At 51.8% G+C, this 25,141-nt stretch overlaps 2 protein-coding genes across 2 annotated transcripts; one reads left to right on the top strand and one right to left on the bottom strand.

The window, feature by feature from the left end:
• The first annotated feature begins 4,936 nt into the window (after window positions 1-4,936).
• On the top strand, window positions 4,937-10,485 carry LOC106835260 (keratin, type II cuticular Hb1). Its single transcript, XM_070494431.1, has 9 exons — window positions 4,937-5,427; window positions 6,136-6,344; window positions 7,138-7,198; window positions 7,970-8,065; window positions 8,288-8,452; window positions 8,647-8,772; window positions 9,023-9,243; window positions 9,512-9,543; window positions 9,848-10,485. The coding sequence occupies exons 1-9, from the start codon at window positions 5,059-5,061 to the stop codon at window positions 10,090-10,092; spliced, it is 1,524 nt and encodes a 507-aa protein (XP_070350532.1). The 5' UTR covers window positions 4,937-5,058; the 3' UTR covers window positions 10,093-10,485.
• Window positions 10,486-16,215: 5,730 nt separating this feature from the next.
• On the bottom strand, window positions 16,216-19,239 carry LOC106835314 (keratin, type II cuticular Hb1-like). Its single transcript, XM_070494197.1, has 4 exons — window positions 19,225-19,239; window positions 19,021-19,125; window positions 17,284-17,504; window positions 16,216-16,361 (listed from the first exon to the last, which is right to left on the bottom strand). The coding sequence occupies exons 1-4, from the start codon at window positions 19,237-19,239 to the stop codon at window positions 16,322-16,324; spliced, it is 381 nt and encodes a 126-aa protein (XP_070350298.1). The 3' UTR covers window positions 16,216-16,321.
• Between the last annotated feature and the right edge of the window lie 5,902 nt (window positions 19,240-25,141).

Raw genomic sequence — 25,141 nt, 5'->3', positions numbered from 1 at the left:
GGGCTAGGAGGCAGTCTGTGGGGTCTGCATCTGGAGGGTACCAAAGCATCCACACCCCAGGCTTCAGGTATCCCAGGGGCTGTGCCCTTTGTAACTTTGCAGCTTATGCTTTCTGTTCATAGATAGCAGGTGCACGCCAGGTTCCAGTGAGGGAAACTGAGGGGTGAGGGAGTAGCTGTTTATACAACACTTGGACTGGTGATGAGGGAGTTGACCTCAGGTCCAGCCACCAGGCAGGGAAGTTGGGTTAGTGAGTTGAGGAAAGACCCAAGTCAGAACCCTGCCTCCTCAGCCAAGACAGCCCAGGACACTAGCCAATTATCCATCCGAACTCTCCAGAGGACTCGTGGAGAGCCTGGGTGGGGATGAAGCCTGACTCAAGAGCTCCACCCCTGGTGAGGTCCATCCCACTAAACAGGCTAAGCCCCTGCACCTTCCCCGGCCCATGTCCATGTGCTGCCCCATGAGGGTCCATTGTTATAAAGCTGCGTCTAAGGTTGCCCACTTCTTCAGGTAGGCCTACACCTTGTCCTCAGTGCTATGCCCCTTCCCCCGTCAACCTCCTCCTGCTCTGCTCTTCCACCCCTGGAGTGTCCCCCACCATTCTCCCCTGAGTCTTCTCCCCATGTTTCATTGACTCTCTCCCACTTCCTTCCTCCTCCCTCTGTCTCCTCCAATCTCTCCTTCCTCCCATTCTCCTCACCCCCTAGCCAGTCTCCATCCTTCTTCCAAGTGGCCCTAGAGGGTAATAGTCTAAGACCAAGCATCTTCTTCTTCCATTTTCCTTCAGATCTACTTCCCAGCCACTTCTCTCTTTCCTTCCCCAACCCTCCTCCCAGTCTCTACTGCCCCAAGCCCTCCAGGATTCTTGCCCTCATTGGCTGGCTTTGCCTACTACCTTGTCATCACTCAGGTCAAAGACTTTGCTTTGGTCAAGGATGCATCTGCTCACTTCATCCTTCCTTCAGTCCCCAGCCAGGAATGTCACCCCACCCCACCCCACCCCACCCCCAGGAATGGTGTCCTCTGGTCTGCTTCATCTGGTCCCCACCCCATCCTACCAGAAAGCTTTGCACAATTAACCACCAAGCTTTGATGGCTCCATTACTCAGCACTTAATATACAGCTTGTATTCATTTCATTCATTCAACAAAAATTTGTTGAGTACCTACTATGTGCCAGGCCCTTGGAATAGACCCATGAACCAAGTGTCTATACCCATTGATGTGTTGTAGGGTTTGCATTTTTGTTCATGATCTGGTTATGTGTCCAGCTTGTCTTGTAGCACTGGAAGCTCAGCACGAACATGGGTGAGCTCTCCTCCATCCTCTGAACCCTGAAAGCACCATGAAGGGCATCACGTCATATGCAGACATTGCCTGCTGTGTGATATCTGTAATGAGGGCGAGTGGTGATGGATGAGAGTGCAATGGAATCAATTCATCCCTTGCACGGGGGTCAAACACACCAAGCTCTAAGTGCCAGCTCTGCCACTAACTACATGACCTGAGCAAGTCTCTAAACCTCCCTAGGCCTTGGGGTCCCCATCGGTAAAACAAGAATAATAACACCTGCCTCAGAGGGCAATTGTAAAAATTAAATGTATTAACGCATTTGGAGCTCTCAGTGTAGTATCTAGTAAAAGTAAGATGAACATCAGGAGACATTATTTTGTAAGTTTGGAAGAATATTCATAAAATAGCTTTCTACACTAAACATATATGACTTGCATAATTTTAAAAAATAACCATATACCCTAGAACAACTCTTGCATAAATGCATCAGAAGACATGGAAAAGAATGTTCATGTCAGCTCTGTCCGTAATACAAACCCTGGGAACAAGCATGAGGCCAGTGGAGCGGAAAGAGGAATATACTGCGGCGTAGCCGAACAATGAGTACAACCCACAGTGACAATGAAGACAACACAGCTACAGGAAACAACACCAAACCAAAGAAACCAGACAGGAAAGAACACACACAATAAGGTTCCATTTACGTGAAGTTCAAAAACTGGGACACTAAACAATGCGTGGTTTAGGTTTATGCATACATTGGTTTGTGCACCATCATGCAGACATGTGCTTACTAAAACTGTAAGGAAAAGCAAAGGAACGATTCAACACAAAATCCCAGAGGGGAGCCGTCCCTTGGCCAGGAGGGAAGGGGCTGTGATCAGAATGAGGCTCAGAGGAAGCTCCAAGTTCCACGGATGTCCTATTTCTTCCTATAGGTGGTAGGCACACCACCTATCCATTCTTGAGGGTGTGTGTGTGACGTATTTCACAATAAAAACAATGTTAACCTCTATAAAGCTCGCATTGCCAGAGCCAAGACGGTAAAGGGGCAGTTCTGGCCAGCCCCCACCTCCCCCACCACAAGCTTTTTCATTCAAAGAAACCACACAGGCTGAATGTCCTTTCTGGTCTTCAACAATTAGCAGCAATTAACACCTGAAGTTTAACGACATGGGTCACATTTGAATTTTTTTGCACCTTGTTTTAAATTGCTTCTTGCTTCCTTAAAACTGCTTAGTAAGGGCCAGCCGTGGGTAATTAGCGCGTGTGTGTGCGGGGCGTTTTTACAAGGAGTTAGGCTGGGAGAGACGGCACCGCGCGTGCGAGATCACCTTGACTCAGCGCTTCTCAGGACACCAGCCAGCTGGGAGCCCAGGGCTCAACTGAGGCCAGTGCCCGGAATTGCAGGGAAGGTACAAAGGGCCTCGGAAGTGCTCGCCCAGTTCCCCAAACACATAAAGTGACAGCAGGTGCCACTCCCTCCTCTGGGATGACCAGGTAGTTGACACAGTCCGTGACCCCCTGTCTGTCCTGTCACCAGGCTTTGCTCCAGAACGTTTTGCACAGAGACACAGCCCTGCCCTGAGCCCTTCTCTTCTTCTCTTCTCCTTTCTTCTCCTTCCCCACCAACCCCACCTGCTTCCTCCATCCCTAAGCTGCTCTGCCTGCCCTCCCCCTAAGGCACAGCAGCTAAAGGGGGCTGCCAACCACTCATTTCACTCCTCTTGTCTTCTCTTCCATTTAATGCAAACCCCTTACTTTACAGGATCTTTTTTCCGGACCTGCTCCATTGGAGAGGGGGTGCTTTGTGGGTCAGCAGAACACAGTACGACTGATCAAGGTGCTTACAGTCAGCAGAGGTATACAGATAACTAAACTGCCATTTCCCATCCCCTCCCTTCAGGTCTCAGCCGCAGTGTCCTGTGATCCAACCCATGCCCCTCAGCCCCAGCCTCGCATTGCCCTTGTACCAAATCACGCCCCATTGGCCCCTCCCAGTTCTAACCGTCCCAGCCCCCTCTGACCCTGCCCATCTTCCTTAGACTGACTCTCCCCAATCCTGAATCCACAGATATCCCCTCCTAAACAACGTTCTCTACCCTCTTGAAATTTACCCTCTTGAAATTTTCCAAGGATTAGGAAATCCAGGGGTTGCCATAGCTTGTAGGCAAGAAGGCATTGCATCTCCTGGGCTCCACTCCTTACCAGCTGGGAGACTGTAGCTGAGTTATTTAACCTCTTGGAGCCTCAGTTTCCTCATCAGTAAAATGAGAATAGTGGTACATACTTCATATGGTTGATGCAAGAACTGGAGATCGTATATGGCATATAGCGATGATCACATAGTAGGTGTCCAGTGAAAAGCAAATATCCTCTTATTAAAATAGGACCCACATCTCCCTACAGAGGCCTATCCCATTGTAAAGAGAAATATGTATTCAAGCGAATCAGTGTGGCACCACCAACAGGACAACCTGACACTTTGTGATACAATAAGGGGTAATATAGCATTATTACGAAGTATTCTGCCCCAGAATGTTTAAGTTAAACATCACCCGGCCTCTAGACCACTCTGGTCCATCCAACAGAAACTTATGCTGTGGTGGAAACATTCTAGATCTGCGCTATCCGATCAGGAGGCCACCAGTCACGTGTGACTAGTGAGGATTTAAAATGCGGCTAGTGCACCTGCAGGATTCGATTTTTAATTTAATTTCAACTAATTTAAATTTAAATAGCCACTTGTGCCTATGGGCTTCATATTGAACAGCGCAGCTCTGGAATTCACTCCCAGTTTATGGAAAACACGAGGAATAGAGCCACAGGTTAACTCGCATAAAACCTATTTTTTAAAATTCTCAGGACAATTGGGAAAATGGAATATGGAGTGGGTAGTAAATGACTCTTTGGAATTGTTCATTTTCTTGCACGTGAAAATGGTGCTGTCCTTATGTTAGGAAACACACGCCGAGGTGTTTGAGGGTTACGCGCCACACTTTCTGTGACTGCCAGATGACCGGGCACATGTGAATGCAAAGGTGGCCGCGTGTGAACATCTGTTGACTCCAGGTATCAAGGGGGAACATCACCAGGTGTCTTTATACTGTTCTTTCAATTGTTCTATATGTTTGAAAACTCTCATAATAAAAGTTGAAAAAGCCATAAAACACAAATATTTAATAATCTGCTGGCTGCTGCCACAGTAGGAAAGTTCAGATGTTTTGATCAGCCCACTGGACCATTTGGGGATGAGGAAAATCCAGATTCGTGGTTTAGTAGCCTCTCGGCCACTACTGGAATGGAAACTTCTAGACGTTTTGCTAATATCTCAATCTTTCCTGGGTCCCCTCCCCACTCATCCCCTACACGCACACAGGTCCCCTTCTCCTGGCCCCACTCCTCCCCCCCCCCCACCGCTTGCCCTGCCCTTCTCCCAGCAAACCTTCAGATGCGTGAAAGTCCTGTTGGTGAGGCACTTTGAAGATGAAACATGCTGAGTCCCCGATGGCCCAGGGGTTGGCATCCTTTACACAGAGGAGGGTGCGGGCCACTCCACCATTAAAGCACATTCTAGAGAGGCACAGCCCGCCTAACCGCCCAAGCCTATAAAGCACAAATTGCCCCAACCCCATCGCAGAGCCCAGCCTGCTCAGATCCCAGCATAAATAGGACCGGGGCGCCGAGAGGAGCGTATTGGAGTTTCCAGCAAGACTCCAGACCTCACACCTTGTACTCTGCAACCCAAACCTCCAGAAGCACCATGGCCTGCGGATCAGGATTCAGCAGCCGCGCCTTCAGCTGCGTGTCGGCCTGCGGGCCCCGGCCCAGCCGCTGCTGCATCACTGCCGCCCCCTACCGCGGCATCTCCTGCTACCGCGGACTCGCCGGCGGCTTCGGCAGCCGCAGCGTTTGTGGGGGCTTCCGCGCTGGCTCCTGCGGCCGCAGCTTCGGTTACCGCTCTGGCGGCGTGTGCGGACCCAGCCCGCCCTGCATCACCACCGTGTCGGTCAACGAGAGCCTCCTGGCGCCCCTCAACCTGGAGATCGACCCCAACGCGCAGTGCGTGAAGCACGAGGAGAAGGAGCAGATCAAGATCCTCAATAACAGGTTTGCTGCCTTCATCGACAAGGTGGGTGTCCTTGATCACGCCTTTCCTGAACCTTCCCTTCCTGGGCTGTGCACTGAAGAGGTAGTCAGGGGCAGGAGGGATGTGGTCCAGGTGAGCTCCCAGTCTGATGGAAGAGATGGACACACATCCAGGACAGACAGACACAGAGATGAGTATAGGGCAGGGGCTCCTGATTTAATAGCACTGTTGTTAAATACAATCTCTATCCAGACAGGCAGGGTCCCCACAGAGAGACAAGGACAAGGCTTGGCACTGCCTGTCAGAGGAGGAGGACGTACATGCGCACAAGACACAAGAAATGCACATAAGAAATAGGAACAGGATAACAGGGTCACCTTTTGCTTGGGTATCCTTGATCACATCCTACCTGAAACATACCCACCACTCAGGATAGGCACTCAGGGCAGAGGAAGAGACCTCTACTGAGTCCTGACCACACCCACCTGGACTCATCAGGTCGGGATAACTCAATTTACCTGGAGTGGGACTGACCTTCCCCAGCCTCTTGCTCCCATCTCTAAGCTGGAAAATGGAGACATAGACCCAGTCAAGAAATCCAGCAGTGGCCCTGTCTCCACTGCCCAGCTCTGTCATCTCTGCGGAGCTCTGGGCTGGCAGTTTACCTTAAAGCAATCACCTCTCTCCCCCCAAAAATGCATTTGGGGCACCAGGAGCCATCTGACCTCTCCTCCCCACCCCAAATGGCAGGTGCGCTTCCTGGAGCAGCAGAACAAGCTGCTGGAGACCAAGTGGCAGCTCTACCAGAACCGCAAGTGCTGCGACAGCAACCTGGAGCCTCTGTTCAGTGGCTACATCGAGACGCTGCGGCGGGAGGCGGAGTGCGTGGAGGCCGACAGCGGGAGGTTGGCCTCGGAGCTCAACCACGTGCAGGAGGTGCTGGAGGGCTACAAGAAGAGGTGAGGCGGCCAGGAGGGATGCTGGGCCCAGGAAATGACTCAGGCTAAAGCCCAGCGGATTAGACACAAGAAGGATTTCCGAGCAGGGCGCATGGCCATGCAGGCCGGGGTAGGAGTGTGAGGCAGGGTCTCCTCATCGGTGCAGTTGTGGCCCAGCTGCCTGCCCCAGTGGTGGGCTGGGTTCCCCTGCTGCTCTCCCCGACTTCAGCCTTCTCTCCTCTGAGCCTGCTCACCTGGCAGCTGCCCCCTGTGCTCTGTGGGAGGGCCTTCTGCCATCTCCCAGGCCTTCTTGTCCTGACCACTAGGTTCCAACCATGGCCCCTGGACCCAATGTGAGCATCTGGTCCCTCAGGGCTGCCAGGTCCTAGAGCTCTGGGGGATCCCACTGCCAAGGGTGCTGAGTGCTGACGGCCGATGGGTCTCATAGGCCCCCACACCTGAGTCAAGATGGACCCCAGAGGAGGGGAGGCGGGGCCTCAGCGCCCCAGAGCTGGTGCTGTCCACTCCTGCATGGGGCTGGGTGCTGAGGCTTATCCGCCTCCTGAGGGGAACTCAGAGCAGCTTTGGGAACAGGGCTGTGAGGTCCCAGAAGATTAGCCACTCAAGCCTTCTCGGTGGAGAAAGAATAACAGACACACCCCAGTCCAAGCAGGAAGGACCCGGCAGGGCTGCCAGGAGCCAGCTGTGTTGAGGGGCAGGGGGTCCTGACACTTGCCCCTTCCCTGGGATGAGTGGAGGGGGTCGGGGAGACCCGCCCTGCTGTGACCCCCGTCTCTGCCCTCTTGTGCCTCAGGTATGAGGAGGAAGTTTCTCTGAGAGCAACAGCCGAGAATGAGTTTGTGGCTCTGAAGAAGGTGGGTAACGTGGGATGGGCGGGCACAGACACGAGGGCTCTCGGAGTGACAGGCTCTGCTAGGGGAGACCCAGGGCCGCCACCTCAGTGTGGGGCGCAGGGCCCTCGCCACCTCAGGATGGCAAATCCCCAGAGATCAGGTCCCGGAAGGCACGTCCAGGGCTTTGACAAAGGGCTGTAACTTTGGAATATCCGCTAGCACCCGGCCCTGGGGCAGGGACACGGCTGGGTCGCCCCCTGGATGTCCTGCTCTGCCTCCGAGTTTGTGGTCTGTGGCTGGGGTCCACACACGGGCACGGCAGGTTCAGTCTCTCTGTGGAGGGACAGGGTCCTGTCTAGCTCTGTGGCAAGTCTGACCAAGAGCAGGGCCACAGTGCCAGGGTTTGGGGCGGATGGAGCAGAGCCATGGGGCAAGCAGCAGTCTTGGAGGACTGTGGGGGACAGGGAAGGGTCAAGGTGGCTGAGATGGGGAGTCAGTCTGGCAGGCTTCCTGGAAGAGGGGAGGGTAAAAAGGAGAGGTGGGGGGGCAAGATGTCTCAGGTGGGAGGGGGGAAAGGCTGGTGGCCCATCTCCAAGGCACCAGGGTCTGTTCTTAGAAGGGGAGGAGGTGGGGAGGCCCGTCCTGGAGGTGGGAAGGTGTGGAGATGGGATGGGAATGGGAACACTGGGGAATCCTTTCCCCCTGGCCTCCACGGAATGGGTGGGAAGAGGGGAGTTTGGGGTGACGATCACCAGGGCTCCACTGAGCTCAAAGGGCCCCCCACCTTCCTAGGACGTGGACTGCGCCTACCTCCGCAAGTCGGACCTGGAGGCCAATGTGGAGGCGCTGACCCAGGAGATCGACTTCCTACGGCGACTGTATGAGGAGGTGAGGGCGTGTGGTCCAGGTAGAAATCAGGCAGCCGGCCTGGAAGAGAGGCCTTTGGTCTGGGACTGGAGGTGGACGGCATCTGGGCAGGGGTGGCCATCCATGAGGCTGTCAGAGGGCACAGGGGCTGGAGCCCCGGGAAGGGCTGAGAAGACTGCATATAGGCTGGTAGGGGAGGCTGTGTGAGCAATTCCTTCCACCCACTGCCCCCACCATCTGCAGGAGATCCGTGTCCTTCAAGCCCACATCTCAGACACTTCGGTCATCGTCAAGATGGACAACAGCCGGGAACTGAACATGGACAACATCCTGGCCGAGATCAAGGCTCAGTACGATGACATCGCCAACCGCAGCCGGGCTGAGGCAGAGTCTTGGTACCGCAGCAAGGTGAGTGGCACAGAGCACCTGCCTCCTGACATGGCCGTGGGAGGGATGTGAGGTGTATATTAGCAAGGCAGGGCAGGGCTGCCACGTATGGTTGCACAGGTTGAGCACTGTACAACCTGCACTATCATCGCTGGTGTCCTGAATGGACGGGATGTCCCATCCCGAGCCTCAGGAGTCTCTCTGCCTCCCCCCAGTGTGAGGAGATAAAGGCCACAGTGGTCCGGCATGGGGAGACCCTGCGCCGCACCAAGGAGGAGATCAACGAGCTGAACCGCCTGATCCAGAGGCTTACCGCTGAGATCGAGAATGCCAAGAGCCAGGTAATGCTCGTTTGGGGCCTACCTGGGTCCCTCCGACAGTGTGTGCCCCATGTGGATCTCGCCATTCACCCCCCAGCCCATGTGCATGAGTAGGGTCCCTGGCTGTAGTCACTCAGGGAGACCCAGGGGATGAGGGCAAGAGGCCTGTTCCTGGGGTGTTCCCAGCTGGGTGGGAGGCCTGGACACATGCAGGAAATGGACAGAGAGACCCAGGGACCACAACCCACCCTGTTCTCTTCTGGGTCCCCAGAACTCCAAGCTGGAGGTGGCTGTGAGCCAGGCTGAGCTGCAGGGCGAGGCGGCCCTCACTGATGCCCGCCGCAAGCTGGCCGGGCTGGAGGAGGCCCTGCAGAAGGCCAAGCAGGACATGGCCTGCCTGCTCAGGGAGTACCAGGAGGTGATGAACGCCAAGCTGGGCCTGGACATCGAGATCGCCACCTACAGGCGCCTGCTGGAGGGCGAGGAGCAGAGGTGGGGCCCAACCCACCCTGGCCCTGAGCTGCCCCTTCCTGCCCCTTGAACTAAGGCCACCCTTTCTCCTGGCTCAGCAGTGCCAGCGGTCTGGGACAAACGTATTACAGATCACTCTTGGGGAGAGCGCAGTTTGGGAGGGCCCCTCCCTCAGACCCTCTGCTCCTGCAGTATTGACCTCCTGTGGGCGACCCCCCCGGGGATTTGTGGTGCTCTGTCTGCAGCTCTGGGGAGCCACTAACGTTGCCTTTTTCTCCTTCCCTGTCAGGCTGTGTGAAGGCGTTGGGGCTGTGAATGTCTGTGAGTAGCCCGGGCCCTGTGTGGACGGATTACTCCCTTCCCGGAAGGGATGGGGGAGTCCGGGAGGAGGGGTTTCCCTGAAACCTAACTATGAAAGAGTGGGTTGACCTCCCAGAAGGAGGGATTTGGGGTCAGCGAGCAGGAAAACCCACAGCTTTGGGGCTAAATGGACCTAGAGTGGTCAAGTAAAGATGCTCCTTACTTTTAAAACCCAGCACTCAGGGCCTGGGGAGGGGCATCGTCAGGGAAGCGGGATGACTCGCCCCCCAGAATTTTGACTCAGCGGGGTCTCTGGCGTTCGCAGCTGTCAGCAGCTCCCGGGGCGGGGTCGTCTGCGGGGACCTCTGCGTGTCGGGCTCCCGGCCTGTGACGGGCAGCGTCTGCAGCGCCCCCTGCACCGGGAACCTGGCGGTGAGCACCGGCCTGTGCGCCCCCTGCGCGCCCTGCAACTCCATCACGTCCTGTGGCCTGGGCACCGGCGGCGTGGGCTCCTGCGGCATCAGCTCCTGCGGCGTGGGCTCCTACGCCAGCAGCTGCCGTAAATGTTAGCCGCCCCAGCTCAAACCCCCGGCCCAGGCATCTCCCCTACGCAGCCTGGCCCGGCCCGCCCCGCCTGGTCCAGCCCCGCCCATGCCCGGGCGGAGCAGGCACTCCGCTACTTCCCTCGCGCTTTGAAAGGCCCGCCCCACTCCTGGCCTCTCACGTCTACTTGCGATCCCCTTTTCCTCCGTCTGCCTCTTTCTGCTGGGAAGGGCTACCCCAGAAAGAAGTCCCTTTGGCGCACGCAGGAAGGGAGCTGCGGCGCAGAGAGGACCAGGCTGCCGTGCAGAGAGGACCAGGCTGCCGTGGGGCCAATAGCCAGAAACCTCCAGCCTTTTCCTTTCCTCGTCTGCCGTGTCCGTCTCTGTCTGTTTCCAATAAATCAATGTAGCCAACCCTGCGCCTTGTCTGCACCTCTGTTATCTTCCTCAAGGGTCGCGGTTTGGGAGGGTCCCCAAAGTCACAAGAAGCAGAAAAAGGCCTAGTCTGGGGTCTCCAGGACGGTCCTCCGTCCCTGGGGTCACAGCAGTCTCAGATTTAGCCAAGAGTTGCACTGGGCCCCCACAAGATGTGATTTTATCCACCCCACCTTCATGATACATCTCTCAGATGGAGCGCAGACACAGGTGGCTGCTGGGCCTGACTGACACTGAGGTCAGTGGTGCAGCTGGGGGGAACCCTGAATGCCACTCCAGTGCTCGCTTCACTAAACCACAGCTGCCTCCCAGAAAACATCCCTGTGCCCAACTGCCAACTGATGGATAACAAAAATTTGATTCACCAGTCACTCCAAGCTTAAGGAAACATCACTCACTGCTTCGTGGGGGAGACTCACGCCTGAGTAATTTATGAGAATTCTTTAAGGGGTAAATACGTGAACATGACTTAAACTTTCAGAAAGCCTTTGATGCGGCTACCTTTTTTTTTAATGGAGTCCTTTGGGGGTTTGGGGGCCTGCCATAGCTGATACATTACCCCCGAAGATAGAAAACAGCATGCAGCAAGAAGATGATGTGGCGTAGAGGTGAGCACCCGGGCTCTGGAGCCAGACTGCTGGGGTCCAAACTGGGCTCTGTTTCTTCCTAGCTGAGTGACCTTGAGCATTTACTTACCCTCTCTGTGCCTCAGTTTCCGCATGTCTAAATTGAGAATGATAAGAGCACTTACCTCATAGCGCTGATGGGAGGGTTAAGGAATTTCACATCATAACATGCTTCTTGCCTGCCACAAAATAACCACAATATGTGTTTCTCGTTAGTTGTATTCTTCTTCAGAATATAAAGTAGCAATCCCTCCAGGGACACGGCTGTGGCCTGCCTCTCTTTACACTTATATCTGTGATCAGAGAGAACTCTCCACGTCTTCCAGGGCCATGGAGCTCCTCCATGCAGGGAACTGTTGTCCCCCCCAGCCCCCCACACGCACACACATATTGAAAAGGCCCTTACAAGTGGCAGTGGGAGTAGGGAGATGGTCCCTCAGCTTCACTATGGGCCAAGGCGAGTCCCCCAACATACATCTGGACAGCGGGGTGAATCTCCACACTTCCAGTCCCAGGCCCAGAAAACTGGAGCAGAAATGTGAGCCCTCAGGGCAATGGAAATAATTAAGAATATTTAGAGACCAGAAGCCAGTGGTTTGAAAAGACAAGGGCTCTTTGAAGGGACAGGACCAATCCCTGTTCTCCTGGCCACCAACCTGGCCCTCCACCCCCGTGATGGAATTCTGAGCAGGACAGAGCCCTGGGAGAGTTCCAGAGTGTGCCACTGTTCTAGCCAGCCCTCTGTGCTGTGACGCCACACAGCTCAGAAGCAGCCCCATCAGGAGTCCGGACCTGAGGCCCAGGCACCCGCTCCATCCCTCCATCCCTCCCCAGCTCGGAAGGCACCAGCTCGAGGGACTTCTCAGCTCTGCCAACTGACCCCTCCCTTCCCGTCTCACTGGTCTCATCAGCCCAGCTGGGCCTTGATGACCTGCCTCCTCCACTCTCTCACCCTCCCTCCAGCTCTGAACCTTCTCCTCTTTCCTGCTCCAGAGCCACAATCCTCACCTCCCGCTAGGCTCCCACTCCTGGACAGGCTCAGGTGAGGGGCAAGGGGGAGTGATTTAACACACAATGCCCACGATGCAGAACAGGGAGGAAATGAACACCTTGCTGTGTGTCCTTTAGCAAGCACTTCCCCTCTCTGAGCCTTAGTGTATTCATAAGTGAGAAAAAAATGTTTGGACCGGATGGCTGCTAAGGTCCCTTACCAATTGAAAGCTCCCTTCTTCTGCTGGAGACGGGGGACAGGACTAGGAGCTGGAGGGAAGCAGGGAGCTTGGGCACCATGCAGCTGCGCTGGGTGCACACTGTCGGCATCTTCATTCTGGGCAGCTGTCTGTGAGCGGAACAGCAGGATTGCACCCGGGTGTGCACACATCTCCGGGCATCTGTGTGGAAACACATATGTGTGAGTGCCGGAGGGTTTCTCGACATGTGATTATATGTGTGAATGTGTGTCTGCTGGGTAGACATGCTGAAGAGAGGAGTTTTGTGGGTACGTGTGGACGTGAGTGCAATGCGGGTGCACAAGTGGACTCGTGCTGCTGAGGTGGGGTCACGGATAGAGAACTGGGCTGAGGTGAGACTGGTGATGGGCGGGTGCTGCTGGCTGTCACACTGGGGAGGTGCCCTCTGGCTAGGGGCCCGAGCTCTAGCCCCGGGCTCACCTACCCACCCCCACTGCTTTATGGGCACTCCAGCTCCAGTGGGGCCAGAGGAAGGCCAGTTGGCCTTGGACTTTGTAACGCCTTCTTCAAAGGTAGTCAAAACCCTTGCCCAGAACTCCAGTGAGTGAAATGTTAATTACATTTAGATAGCTCTTATTATGTTTAAGCACTCTGCCTACAGTAATATATTTAATTCTCAAACTGCCCTGTGACGGGTCCCATTCTTACTTTACAGATCAACTGTAGTGCAGAGAGGTTAAGCCAGGAGGAAAAGGAAAAAGGATAAATGAATCTTCACCAGTAAGAGCTGCGGGAGGGCGGGACAGGGGCCCGGAAACAGGGGAAGAGTTGGGCCAAGGTAACAGCAAATGGGGAACAGAATCCGACCCTTCCTTCCTCAGTCCAGGCGGGCCTGGTTAATACATCGCAGATGAAACTGCAACAGGAGGATGACAATTAGACTCATCAAGAGACTCCCATGGGGTTTCCATAGGGTGAGACACGTTAATGGTGAAAGAAGAGGGCCCAACACGTCCAAGGACAGGTCAACAGGACCGCAGGGCCCAGCCCCGTTCACCTCTAGGCCTGGAGATGGACGGATGAGCAGTCACTGGCCTCGAGGGGCGTCCGTCAATGGACTTGAAGTTGCCTCCATCACCTTTAAGTGTATTAAGTGTGAGGCAGGCATGGGGAGCCGACAGAAGGTTCACCCCTTCTGGTCCTCCTCCTGCTGAGAAGCCACGACCGAACGGTGACAACTCTTTCCCTTCAGAAGTCACCCACTCACAAAGTTTGTAAATGGGCTGGTGACTGACTCTCCATAAATGCACCATAAATAGCAGTTCTCTCCCTCCCCGGGCTGGAATGTGGCCCAGGGCCAGGGGAGCCACTCAGAGAATCTGTCCCCAAACCACAAACATTGCTGGTGGCCCACGTGGCCCTGGCCCAGCAAGAGTCTCAAATCCCACAGCCCTTGGGATCTCCCGGACCGACCTCAGGCTCGGGATTGGGAAAAGGAAAACGTAGGCGGCCAGCCCTGGGTGAGAGCTGCTGCGGAAGGCTCACCATAACCCTCCCGACAACTCCTAGTGGTATTCTCCCTGTGCTTCCCACAAAGTTCCTTCTCTGACATGACCAGCACAGCAGGAGCAGAAAAAACCTGACCTTGAAAATCAGAGAATGTCGTTACCTCCCAGCAAAATGTGGGAACTGGAGCCCGACCGACAAGTCCTACAGAGGGTGGCCCTGCTTTCAGGCAGTGCTAGCATTGGGAGGGTTGGTAAGAATGTTTACACAGTTGCTGTCGCCCAGGATTGATCAAACAGGGCTGATGCGTGAGTCCTGTGGGGCCGTGTCCCCGACCCTTCAAGGTGGGTGGCAGCCTGCCAGCCAAGTTTGGGTCACATTCCTCTTGCATGAGACTGCTCTGTTTACCAGGAAGGGGGCCTTTGGGATACCTGTTCTCCGGGCAGGGACCCAGGAGAACACAGCAGACACCCTGGCTCTAGCATACCTTAAAAGGTAAACCCAGGGCATCTGGCCAATGATGTACCTTAGCCCCACCCAGGGACATGGAAAGCAGTAGCCATTGTTCCCCGGATGTGTGGATGATGTAATCCTTTGTGCAACAGAAAAGAATGTGAGCTCACTGAACCGAGGCTTCTCCAGGGCCTATGTGGCAAGGAAAGAGCCCGGAAACCCAGCCCTTCGCTGGCCATCCCACTCCCCAAACTGGTCTGTCTTCTGCCCCCGAAAGTCCAGTGGCCACGTGAAAACTCAGACCAAACTACGCAATAGCCCTGAGAGCAGAGGCAGAGCCAGAATCGCCGTCTGACTCCAACGCCCACGTTTTCCTCCACCATAGCTGGTTAGTAGGTTGTTCCCAGCAAACCATCAGATCACCTTTAAACTAGAACTCGGGCCTTAGCCACCTGACCGTGTTCATCTCCCCCAGCCCCAATCCCGCCAGGGCCATCTCCCCCAGGGCCTGTCCCCAAGTGCCCCTGGCCAGCCGTCCAAGGCTCGTCCTCCTCCGCATCCCACTCTCTTCTCCTGGTCTGTCTCCTTGTGTAGGGCCTGCCTCCCGCCAGGAACGTCTGCCCCAGATGGCCAGGATTAGAGTGTGGTCTCACTCACCAAGCGCTCTGACCCTCAGAGGGCTTTCAATAAGTATTTGTAGAGGGAGTAAGTGAATGAATGAATGCAGTTCTCAGCTCCTCTGCCGGGAAGAGCTGACTGCAGACCCCAGACTAGGGGACAAGCAGACCCTCTGCATGAATTAACCCTTCTGTGGCTTTCACGAGGGCCCTCTGATCACATCCCCTCCCCACCTTGGATCCTAGTTCTGTAATATCACCATAAACTGAAGTCATGCGGACCCACACACCATAAGGGGAGGGCGGCTTCTTGGTAGTGTTGTCGCCGCCCCAAGTCTGGCCAGCTTTGTCTTTGCTTCCCAATAGCATAAGGAACCAGGCACAAGCAGGCTGGCGGCTCAGTCCACTACAGAACTTTTTATTGCAAAGGAGGAGTCCCAGGAAAAGAGGGATGGGGCAGTTCAGAGGGGCAGAGGGCTGGGCGCAGATAAGCCACAAGCCAGGCCTCCCGAGGATCACAGCATCCAGGCGCTCTCCGCCTTGGGGACGGGTCTGTCACCGACCAGGAATCTACATTCCAAGACCTTACGCTCCAGGGTGGGGTACAAAAGGGAGAGGTGAGGGGAGGGCCAGATCCGTGGGAGGGGGCGTCTGAGACACAGGGCCAAGTCTTCAGGAGCAGAAGCGAGGGTTCCTTGACTTCTCCGGGGCGGGGCAAGAGGGCTTAGCATCCGCGGGGGCCGGTGCAGCTGAAGGCCCCGACACAGCCAGGGGAGCCGCAGAGCGCGCAGCCGCCGCCAGGGGCGCTCGTCTCCAGGGAGCCCGCGGCAGGCGGCGGCGGCGGCGGGGGGGCCGCGCCCGCGGCAGAGCCAGGCCCGCAGGTGGGGGCGCTGCCCAGGGCTGAGCGGAGAGCGGCTGTTGGAGGGAGGAAACGCCCTCTTCCCATCGCCCCGCCCCCATTCAGCCCCAGAAGACAGACAGACTCCTCCCCCGGGGGCAGATGCACTGACCCTCCTCCCCGCCAGGAGACAGACCTGCAAACTCGCTAAAGAAATAGACACACAGACCCCTTCCCCCAAGAAACAGACTCAAGAATCCCCCCTCCTTGAAGTCAGACACGCAGATTCTCCCCATCCGAGAATAAAACAGTCTCTTTTACAGGATAAAGCCACAGAACTTCCTCCTACACCCCAGGACAAACAGAACCTCCCCCGACGAAGAACAGACCACAGGACCCCTCCCCCCAACACCTGTGAAAACAAAGAATCATCCCCAAGAGAAGAAACGGCCCCCCACCAAAGGGAGACACCCAGAGGAAGCAGCCCCAAGAAGTGCTGGGTGGTGGGTCCAGGGAAGCCACAAGCCCTTCCCAAGAAGATGCGCGAGGGGGGCGTCGAGATTTACCCCTCTAACCAAGTCACACCTCTTATTTACTTACTGACACTCCCGGTCCCAAATCCCAGACCAAGCCTGCGGGGAGAAGGAGGAAGCAGTGAGTGCCTCTGACTGCTAGGCAGAATATCCTCCTCCACGACAGAACCCTCCCGGCCCTCTGCAGACCCGCAGAGCTCTCCATCCTGCACCTCCTTACTGCTCTCGGATCCCCACACCTCTTTGAAGTAAAGACTCCTTCTGGACCTTTAAACTCAGTCCTTCCTGCTTTCAATTCAATAACTCTCCCCTTTATTGATGACTTCTTGGAAGAGGGAGAAGGCAACGCATCTACACTTTCTTTGGCCTCAACATCTTGAAAGGAGAGACCATGGTGGGGAGAGGGAGGGGCATTTTAAAGGAGACCACAGAGAAGAGAGCTCAATTATCTGAAGAATATCGTTCAAGCCTCAGCCAATCACTTTCTACCTGCGTGTCCTTGAGGTGGTCCTCTATCCTCTGAGACTCAGTTTCCTCATCTGTAAAATGGGGATAGTAGCCCTCCCAGGGTTTTTGTGGGGGTGAGTAAACGTGGGAGGTAATGAATGCAGCATGCCTGTTGCGTGGTGGGCTCCCTCTCCCTCCCCTCTGCCTGGTGTAAGCAGCTGGAGGCTGCGGGGAGAGGGGCAGAGTTGAGAGGAAGGCACTCTACCCTGGGGACCTTACTCCACTGGCTGGGTCTTGGTCCCTGAAGCTGTCTTGATGGACACACTGGCCCCTGCTCTCTGATCCTGGGAGTGAATGACTTTATGAGTCGCCCCATCCCAGGGGCCAAGGGTGCTCACTAGCTGGGACCTTTCCAGAGGGCTGTAAGAGGGTAGGAAAAAACAGGCTCCGGGAGAACGAATCCCTGGATGCCCGGTCTCCCTCTCCCCACCCCTCCCCAGCTGGTGAGGACCCAGGTGGGGACCTCCCTGTGTCCCTGCCTTCCTCGCTGTCCAGGGCACTGCCCAGCCCTCACCGGCTCTCCTCGCCCTCCAGCAGCTTGCGGTAGGTGGCGATCTCGAAGTCAAGGCCCAGCTTGACGATCATCAGCTCCTGGTACTCGCGCAGCTGCCGTACCATGTCCTGCTTGGCCCGCTGCAGGGCGGCCTCCAGCCAGGCCAGCTTGCCCTTGGCGCTGCCGGAGGCACCTTCCTCCTGCAGAGCAGGCGAGTCCTTGGCTGTCTCGAGTTCGCAGGGCTGGGGGCGAAGGGAAGACCGTGGACAGAAGGACATCCTTGGCCCCCATGCCCCTCCCCTCAAGGATCCAGACCTTTCTCAGAGGCTGGAGGGCCAAGGAGGCATTAGAGAGCATTGTGAGGAGGGAGCACGCCTGTTCGGAAACGTGGGTTTAAATGTGTACCCCGCTCCCAGGGTGAAGATTTGGGGCGGGACATCTGGGACAGCTGAGAGAAAGCTTTTTACATCCAGTGTGGCGACACTTCTAATGTGAGCTCGGATCAGGAAGCATCAAATTCCCCTTAGCACGTAATGCACTGGGATTACGGTTTCATCAGAGAAACTAACAGGAGGAATATCCTTTCCTCGCAGGAAACTCTAATGTGTAGTCTCTGGGGAAAATGATAATAATAAGTGCTTGCCTTGGTGAGGAGTGCTTGCTGCTTAGGGACCCGGGGGGGAATGAGCGCAGCTGTGGCTGGTGGGAGACTGAACCACGTTGGGCCCACCCACTCACACTGCCGCCCCAGAACCTGAACAGCTTGTCCCTTCTCGAAGTCATTACTTCTGGAGAAACGAGAGGCCCCCAAATATCCCTCAGTGCCTGAGACACTTGTAACTGCAGAAAGCAAGACAGACCGACAGGGAACAGAACCCTTTCCCTCTGCAGGCCGGAGCGTGGCCAGGGGCTGGACGGAGAGAGCGGCTGAGGAGGGAAGCATTCCTGCGGGAAGCTCCCTCCGAACACCTAAAGCCTGAGTCGTGAACACAAACATCTGCAGACGCCTGGCTGGGGGCACCAAATGTTAAATATAATCAACAGTGTCCAGTTCCACAAGGAGAGATACACGCTCCCATTTTCCCGAGACTGCTGGAACCTCTCTCATGTTTTCGGTCTTTCATTTCTTTGCTTTAGATAGAGACAGAGGTTCAGCACCTTTTCTCTTTCAAGGGGATAGTAAACGGCCCAGAACCCTCTGCCTCGGTGTCAAAAGAGGCAATACGGACTGGTGGGGACTGTGGCATACACAGGAGCATATCCTCCTGTGAAGACGACAGAGAAGGTAGAGTCCTCTCTTCCCCAGCCAAATACTACCATGTGGGATCATAGTTTAATAGTGCCAGATCTGCACATTTTTCAAGAGAACCCAAAAAACTGGAGTTCTAGGTAAAATCTTTTAAGTTCTGAAGATGGGCTCAAATTTAATGCTGTGTAAGATAAACAAAACACACAGGCATAAAAATGTACATACACATAAAAAACGATATAGAAACAAGCATACATATTCATCCCTATTTACCCACATGGCAATTACTTACCCACGTGAAATACAGAGTCCTAGGCAATGTAAGCCTGCCAGGCACCTGCAGCCACACTCCTGTTTGCCCAGACACTCACAACGAGAAACTCTGTCCATCGATTCCGAAGGAAGGGGGAGACGTCCAGTCTAGTTGTCACGAACAATGGACACACCCCCCACCGTCAGCCCTCTGCCGCCCCTGCTCCCACCCTCACCTGACTCTTGGCGCCGTCCACCTCCACAGTCAGCCGCTGGATGGCCTGGTTGAGTCTGTTCAGCTCCTCCTTGCTGTGCCTCAGGCTCTGCGCGTGTTTCTGCACGGTCGCCTTTATCTCCTCACACTGTGGGGTGGGGGAAGCAGAGTAGGGGGGAGGCTCAGGGAGATGAGGGGAGCAGACAAGGGTGCTCGAATGAGGCCGCTAGGCAGTTCCAGTGCCCACCCATCCGCCTTCCATCACGGGCAGGTCATCTAACTCCTCTGGGCCTCTCTTTTCTCCATCTGTAAAATGGGGATGGTAATCTTCCCCATCCCCAAGGGTGGTTGAGAGAATGAAATGCGCTTGTGTTGTGCCAGTGGTGGGTGCTCCACCAGGCCTGGGGACGCCAGAGGGAGCGTGGAGTCCGGCACAAAGGCAACAAGGCAGAGCAGCAATCTGTTTAATCGAGGCTTCGGACTCAGATCGCACAGGGTTTATCCCAGTAACAGGGTTAGTTAAACTCTAGGAAATCACTTATGCTCCCTTCATCACACAGGATCATCTAAATTAACACAAAAAGCATTTAATAAAATTCAACAATTCCTAATTTTAAAATACTTTTAAAAATCTAAGAGTGTGAAGAAACTTCCTTAACTTGATGAATGCTCTTAATCAGTGACGGGGATCCAAATTCTGGATTCTTCCCCAAACCAAAGGCCATTGTGGGAAGTGCTGTCCACAGGGACAAAATCAGAGGGCCTTTTCCCTCCCTGCGTCTTGTCCCCACATGCCAGCACATGACCAGCCTGGGCACAGCAACTGACACTGGCACAGCCTCATGCTGTCCTGTCATTTACCTCCACCATCTCCTGGGGCCCCACGACCACCCGTGAAATAGGCCAGGTAGGTGTTGCTGCCTCCCTTATGTTTCCCTGGGCAAGCTGATGCTCATGGCATCTGCCGTGCAAAGGACTAAGGACCCAGAGGGACGTGAGTGGCCCTGCTGTTCAACGGCTGAGCCGGACTGCATCTTAAGCCCACGCTTTTTGCTCTACACCCTGAGAGACATAATGTCACACACACACTTCAATGCAGAGAATAGGAACTGCTCATGTCAGCCCAGTGCAAGTTTCTTTCCAAGGCAGACAGGGTGTGGGGCAACGGATATGAACAGACTGCAAAACGTCATCTCCTGCCACTCTCTGCCCTATTCCCACCGCCCGCGCTCTCCTGCTCCCATTCCCAGAGGCTGTAGACACAGCAGACAAGCTTGTGCCTGGCTGGGGCCAACAGATCTAGGTGGAGTCCAAGACGCCTCCCCCGCTGTGAGCCCGTCAGCCACGTGGACGAGTCTCACCATGATGAAGGGAGCTGCGGTCTGCTCGACGCCTTCTGTGAGCACCTAAGCCCAGCTGCAGCCCGAGGAGCTCCCAGAATCCTCACCTCTGAGGACCAGGCCTCTCCTTTCTGGGGGCTTTGTGACCTCACCTTGTTACAATTGCAGAGTTCTGACCGTGGGTGGAAGGGGCCCTTCTGTGAGCCCAGAAGAGAAAGTGGAGGTCCCTGGGCTGGAATGGGCCTTGAAGGAAGGAGAAGGTAGGGGGAAGACAGGTACTTCAGGTAGGGGAAATGTGTGGAACAGAGGAACTTGGGCTTGTGGAATGGGCAGTGGGGAGCCACAGAAGGTGCTTGAGGAGGTCAGTCGCCTGGTGTGAAATGCAATTTAGGAAGGCCTGTCTGGTAGCAATGTGGAAGATGGACAGGAGGGAGAGAACCTGGGCCTGGGGACTCCAGTTCCAAGACTAGGTAGGAAATCTGGGATGATGACTCTGAACTGAAGGAGTATCCAGGGACAGAGAGCTCAAGCTGCTGTCGGCATTTTCTTTTCCTTTTTTACATTTCTCAGACGTGCAAAGAGCATGTAAAACATACATTTGACGACTCAAATAGCAACAGTAATGAAACAAATCCTTGTGTACCCACCAGTACCTTTGAAGCCCCCTGTGGGCTTTCCTGATCACAGCATCCTCCACCCCTGACCCTTTCCAATCTCCAAAGTAACCTCTATGCTGGTTTTTGCGTTAATCGTTTCTTGCTTTTCTTTATCATTTTATCATGTGCGTGTGAATCCCTAAGAAACTCTTTGGTTTTGCCTACCTTTAAGCTCTGTATAAATAGAATTAGACTGTGTGCTTCAATAATGTACTCTTTCCTCAACATTCTGTTTGTGAGATTCATTCTTTCTGGTGCATGTAGCGTTCTTTATCTTCAGTGCTGTGTAGTATTCCAATCTATGAATACTTCTCCATTTTCTTATGGGTAGGTATATGCGTGGTTTTTGATTTTTGTTTTTGGGGGTTTTTTGCTGAGGAAGATTCACCCTGAGCTGACATCCACTGGCAATCTTCCTCTTTTTGTATGTGAGCTGCCACCACAGCATGGCCACTGACCGACGAGTGGTGTAGGTCTGTACCTGGGAACCAATCCCGGGCCACCAAAGCGGAGCACGCTGAACTTAACAACTAGACTGCCCACTGGGGCTGGCCCTTACATATGTGTGTTTTTATGTCTGTTATCACAAGTAATGCTGCTTTGAACTTTTTTGTACATAACTGCTGGTGTAGTTTGGCAAGAGGTTCTTCAGGATATGGGCTGTCGAACGTTTTTAACCACAACTCAAAAAAGAAATACATTTTATATCATGAATCGGTACCTACATACATATTCATACAGATGAACTGAAATAAGTTTAATGAACAATTACTCCTTCTGTGTACAATACACGAGCCCATCACCGTGACACTTTCTCTCACTTTCACTTTATGATCTTATGTTTTGGGTTCATTTCATATAAATAGCACATTGCTTTTATTATTTATTTAATAATATAATGAAAATGAAATACCTGTGAGCCCACCTATTGACACGAGAACCAAAAGATTACTATTAATTTTTATCCACCTGCACACTCCTTCCCCACCCTGTCCCCTATTTCTCACCTTAGGGGTCACCACTTCCTTGAATGTGTGTCATCATTCTCTTGCTTGTTTGTTACTTTTATCACATACAGGCATATGCCTAAAGATATATTTAGCTTTTCTTGTTTCGTTTTCTTTTTTTATGAAAAAGATGATACACAGAGACTTGGTTTTTAAAAAAGTATTATGTAATTAGGATTCCTCCACTAAGATTCATAGTATTCTATTGAGTGAATATTCCAGATTTTATGTAATTCTGTTATTGTTTTGTTTTGTTTTTTCTTCTTACAAAGTTGGTGCTATGAACATTTTTCTAAATGTCCCCTGATGCTCTTATATGAGAATTTCTCTTTGATATACATCCAGGAGTTGAATGTCCGGGCCATAGGATGGTCAAATGTTCAAGGTTACAAGACAAGAATTACTGGCCAAAGTCATTATAATAACAACTTACACTTTGATCGACAGAGTAGAAAAGATTCATATCCTCTCCAATGCATCTGAATTTTCAATAATTATTGGTGTAATCAATCTCATTTTTGGTCTTGCTTTGCATTTTCATAATTAGTATTGAGGCTGAATTATCTCTTTAAATGTTTATTATTCGTATGTATTTCCTTTTCTTCTGCCCATTTTTTCTCTTGAGTTGTTTGCCTTATTCTTATTGGATTATAAGTATTCTTTATATTTCCAGATATTACTACTTTGTCATTTATATGTATCACAAATTTCATCTTCAAATTTATGGCTTGTCTTTTCACTTTATGGAATATTTTGATAAATAAAAGTTCTGAAATTTAATGTAGACTAATTTAATCTTTTCTTTTATATTAAGCGTTCTATGTACCTTGTTTAAAAATCCTTCCATACATTAAGGTCAGGAAGACATTCTCTAATTTTTTCTTCTAAAAAATTTAAAGTTTTGCACTTGACATTTATCATTTTAATTTGCTTGTAACTGACTTTGTGAATAATAAAAGGCAGGAATTCAATTTCATTTTTTTCCATAGGGAAAACCGGTACATAGTCCCTCTGTTGCTACTGATTGATCTGCCATACCACAGCTTTATGTATCAAAGAGATATAGATATAGATTTATAAAGTATATATATATAAAAAACTTTATGTATTATATATAATTCATTTATATATTTAATATACTTATATATATAGACACACACACACAAGAATAGACAATATATATGTCAATTGAGGGGTTTTCCATTTTGTTCCATTGGTCAATTTATCTGTTCTTGTGTGGATACTACACTGAATTACTATAGCTTTATAACAAGTCATAATCTCTGAAAGGGCAAATACTGATTCATTCTTTTTCATCAGGGCCTTGACTATTCTTGATCTTTGTTCCTCACCATAAATTTTAGAATCAACTTGTTAAGAGTTATGTAAATCCTTGTTTGGAATTTGATGGTAGTTGCATTGATTGTGTAACTCAGTTTAAGGAGAATTGATATCGTTATGAAAGTAAAGCTTCTTATCTATGAACATGGTATATCTCTTCATTTAGTTAAATCTGCTTTGCTATCTTTCATTTCCTCTAACATTTTACATAAAGGTTATATTTCTCTAGGTATAGGTCTTTCACATATGTTAGATTTATTTCTAGATGTCTTATAAATTTTTAAATCATTAGTTTATCAACTTTCTTGAGATATAATTTACATACAATAAAATGCACACATTTTAAACGCACAAATCAACAAGTTCTAACAGATGTATGTCCCCATTTAACCACTGCTAAATGAAGATATGAACCTTTCCATCATCTCAGAAAGACCCCTCATGCCCCTTTGCAGTCAATCACCTCACCCCATCCCAGGCAACCACCGTCCTAATTTCCGTCACTGTAGATTAGTATTGCCAGTTCTAGAGCTTCATGTGACTAGGAGTATACAGTAAACTCTTTTGTGTCTGACATTTCTTACTTAGCATAATGTTTTTAACATTCATCCACATTGTTTCATGAGTCATTAGTTCATTCTTTTTTATTGCTGAGTAATATTCCAATGCATGAATACATCTCAGTTTACGTACCCATTCACCAGTTGATAAACAGCTGGATTGTTTCCACTTTGCGGCTATTGTGAATAAAGCTCCTATGAAATTCATATACACGTCTCTGTGTGAATCTATTTTCATTACTTTTGGACAAACATCCAGGAATGGAATTGCTGTGTCATTTGTTAAGTGTATGTTTAACTTTATAAGAAATTGCCAAACTATTTTCCAAGATGACTATGCCACTTTACACCCCATGAAAATTCCAGCTGCCCCACACATGGTATTGTCAGTCTTTCACATTTTAGCCTAGTGGGTGTTAGATTTTTTTTCCCATTGTGGTTTTAATTTGGATTTCCCTGATGACTAAGAACGACGAGCTACTTCTCGTGTGCTTATTGGCCCTTAATACACCTCCTTTTGTAAAGTGTCTGTTCGAGATCTGAGATTCAGTCTGATGTCGTTTCGTTTCAGCCTGCAGAATCTCCGTCATCCTTTCTTTGTCCTGCGGGTCTGGTGGTGACACATTCAGTCCACTTTTGTGTTTCTGAAATGTCTTTCCTTCACCCTTGTTTTGAAGAGTATTTTTGCTGATTATAAAATTCTGGGTTTATTGTTGTCTGGCCCCTCTTGCTTCTGATAACTGGTAAGCAGTAATTATTATTGCTCCCCTATATGTGATGTACCTTTTTTTTCTGGTTTCTTTCTAGCTTATTTATCTTCAGTTTTCAGGATTTTCACTATGATATGCCTGTGATACCTTTGTATTTATTGTACTTGGGGCTCTCTGACATCTTAGACTATAAGCTGATGTTTTTCATCAAATATAGGAAATTGTTCCTTCAACTATTCTTCCACCTCATTCTCACTCTCTATTTCTTCTGGGATGCTTATTACAGAGAAGTTAGATTCCTTGATAACGTCCTACAGGTCTCTGAGGCTCTGTTATTTTTTTCTTCGATATTTTTTCTCTATGGTTTCAATTGGAAAATTTCTATTCATCTGTCTTCGAGTTCACTGACACCATCTTCTGATACCTTCAATCTGCCGTTCACCCCATTCATTGAATTTTTCATCTCAGTTATGGCACTTTTCAAGTCTGGAATTTTCATTTTGTTCTTTTTATAGCTTCCATTTCTCTGTTTTCACTCACTAAGATTATA

This window comes from Equus asinus, chromosome 22 (assembly GCF_041296235.1).
Source record: "Equus asinus isolate D_3611 breed Donkey chromosome 22, EquAss-T2T_v2, whole genome shotgun sequence".
Lineage (NCBI taxonomy): Eukaryota > Metazoa > Chordata > Mammalia > Perissodactyla > Equidae > Equus > Equus asinus.
The sequence above is the reverse complement of the archived record's forward strand: the minus strand, read 5'-3'. Positions and strand labels throughout refer to the sequence as shown.

Coding starts and splice junctions, on each gene's coding strand:
- LOC106835260 (XM_070494431.1), top strand. CDS start 5,059: ATGGCCTGCGGATCAGGATTCAGCAGCCGCGCCTTCAGCTGCGTGTCG. Junction 8,066..8,287: donor TACGGCGACTGTATGAGGAG/GTGAGGGCGTGT, acceptor CACCATCTGCAG/GAGATCCGTGTCCTTCAAGC. Junction 8,453..8,646: donor AGTCTTGGTACCGCAGCAAG/GTGAGTGGCACA, acceptor GCCTCCCCCCAG/TGTGAGGAGATAAAGGCCAC.
- LOC106835314 (XM_070494197.1), bottom strand. Junction 17,505..19,020: donor TCCAGCGGCTGACTGTGGAG/GTGGACGGCGCC, acceptor CTTCGCCCCCAG/CCCTGCGAACTCGAGACAGC. Junction 16,362..17,283: donor CTGGAGGGCGAGGAGAGCCG/GTGAGGGCTGGG, acceptor TTCTCCCCGCAG/GCTTGGTCTGGGATTTGGGA.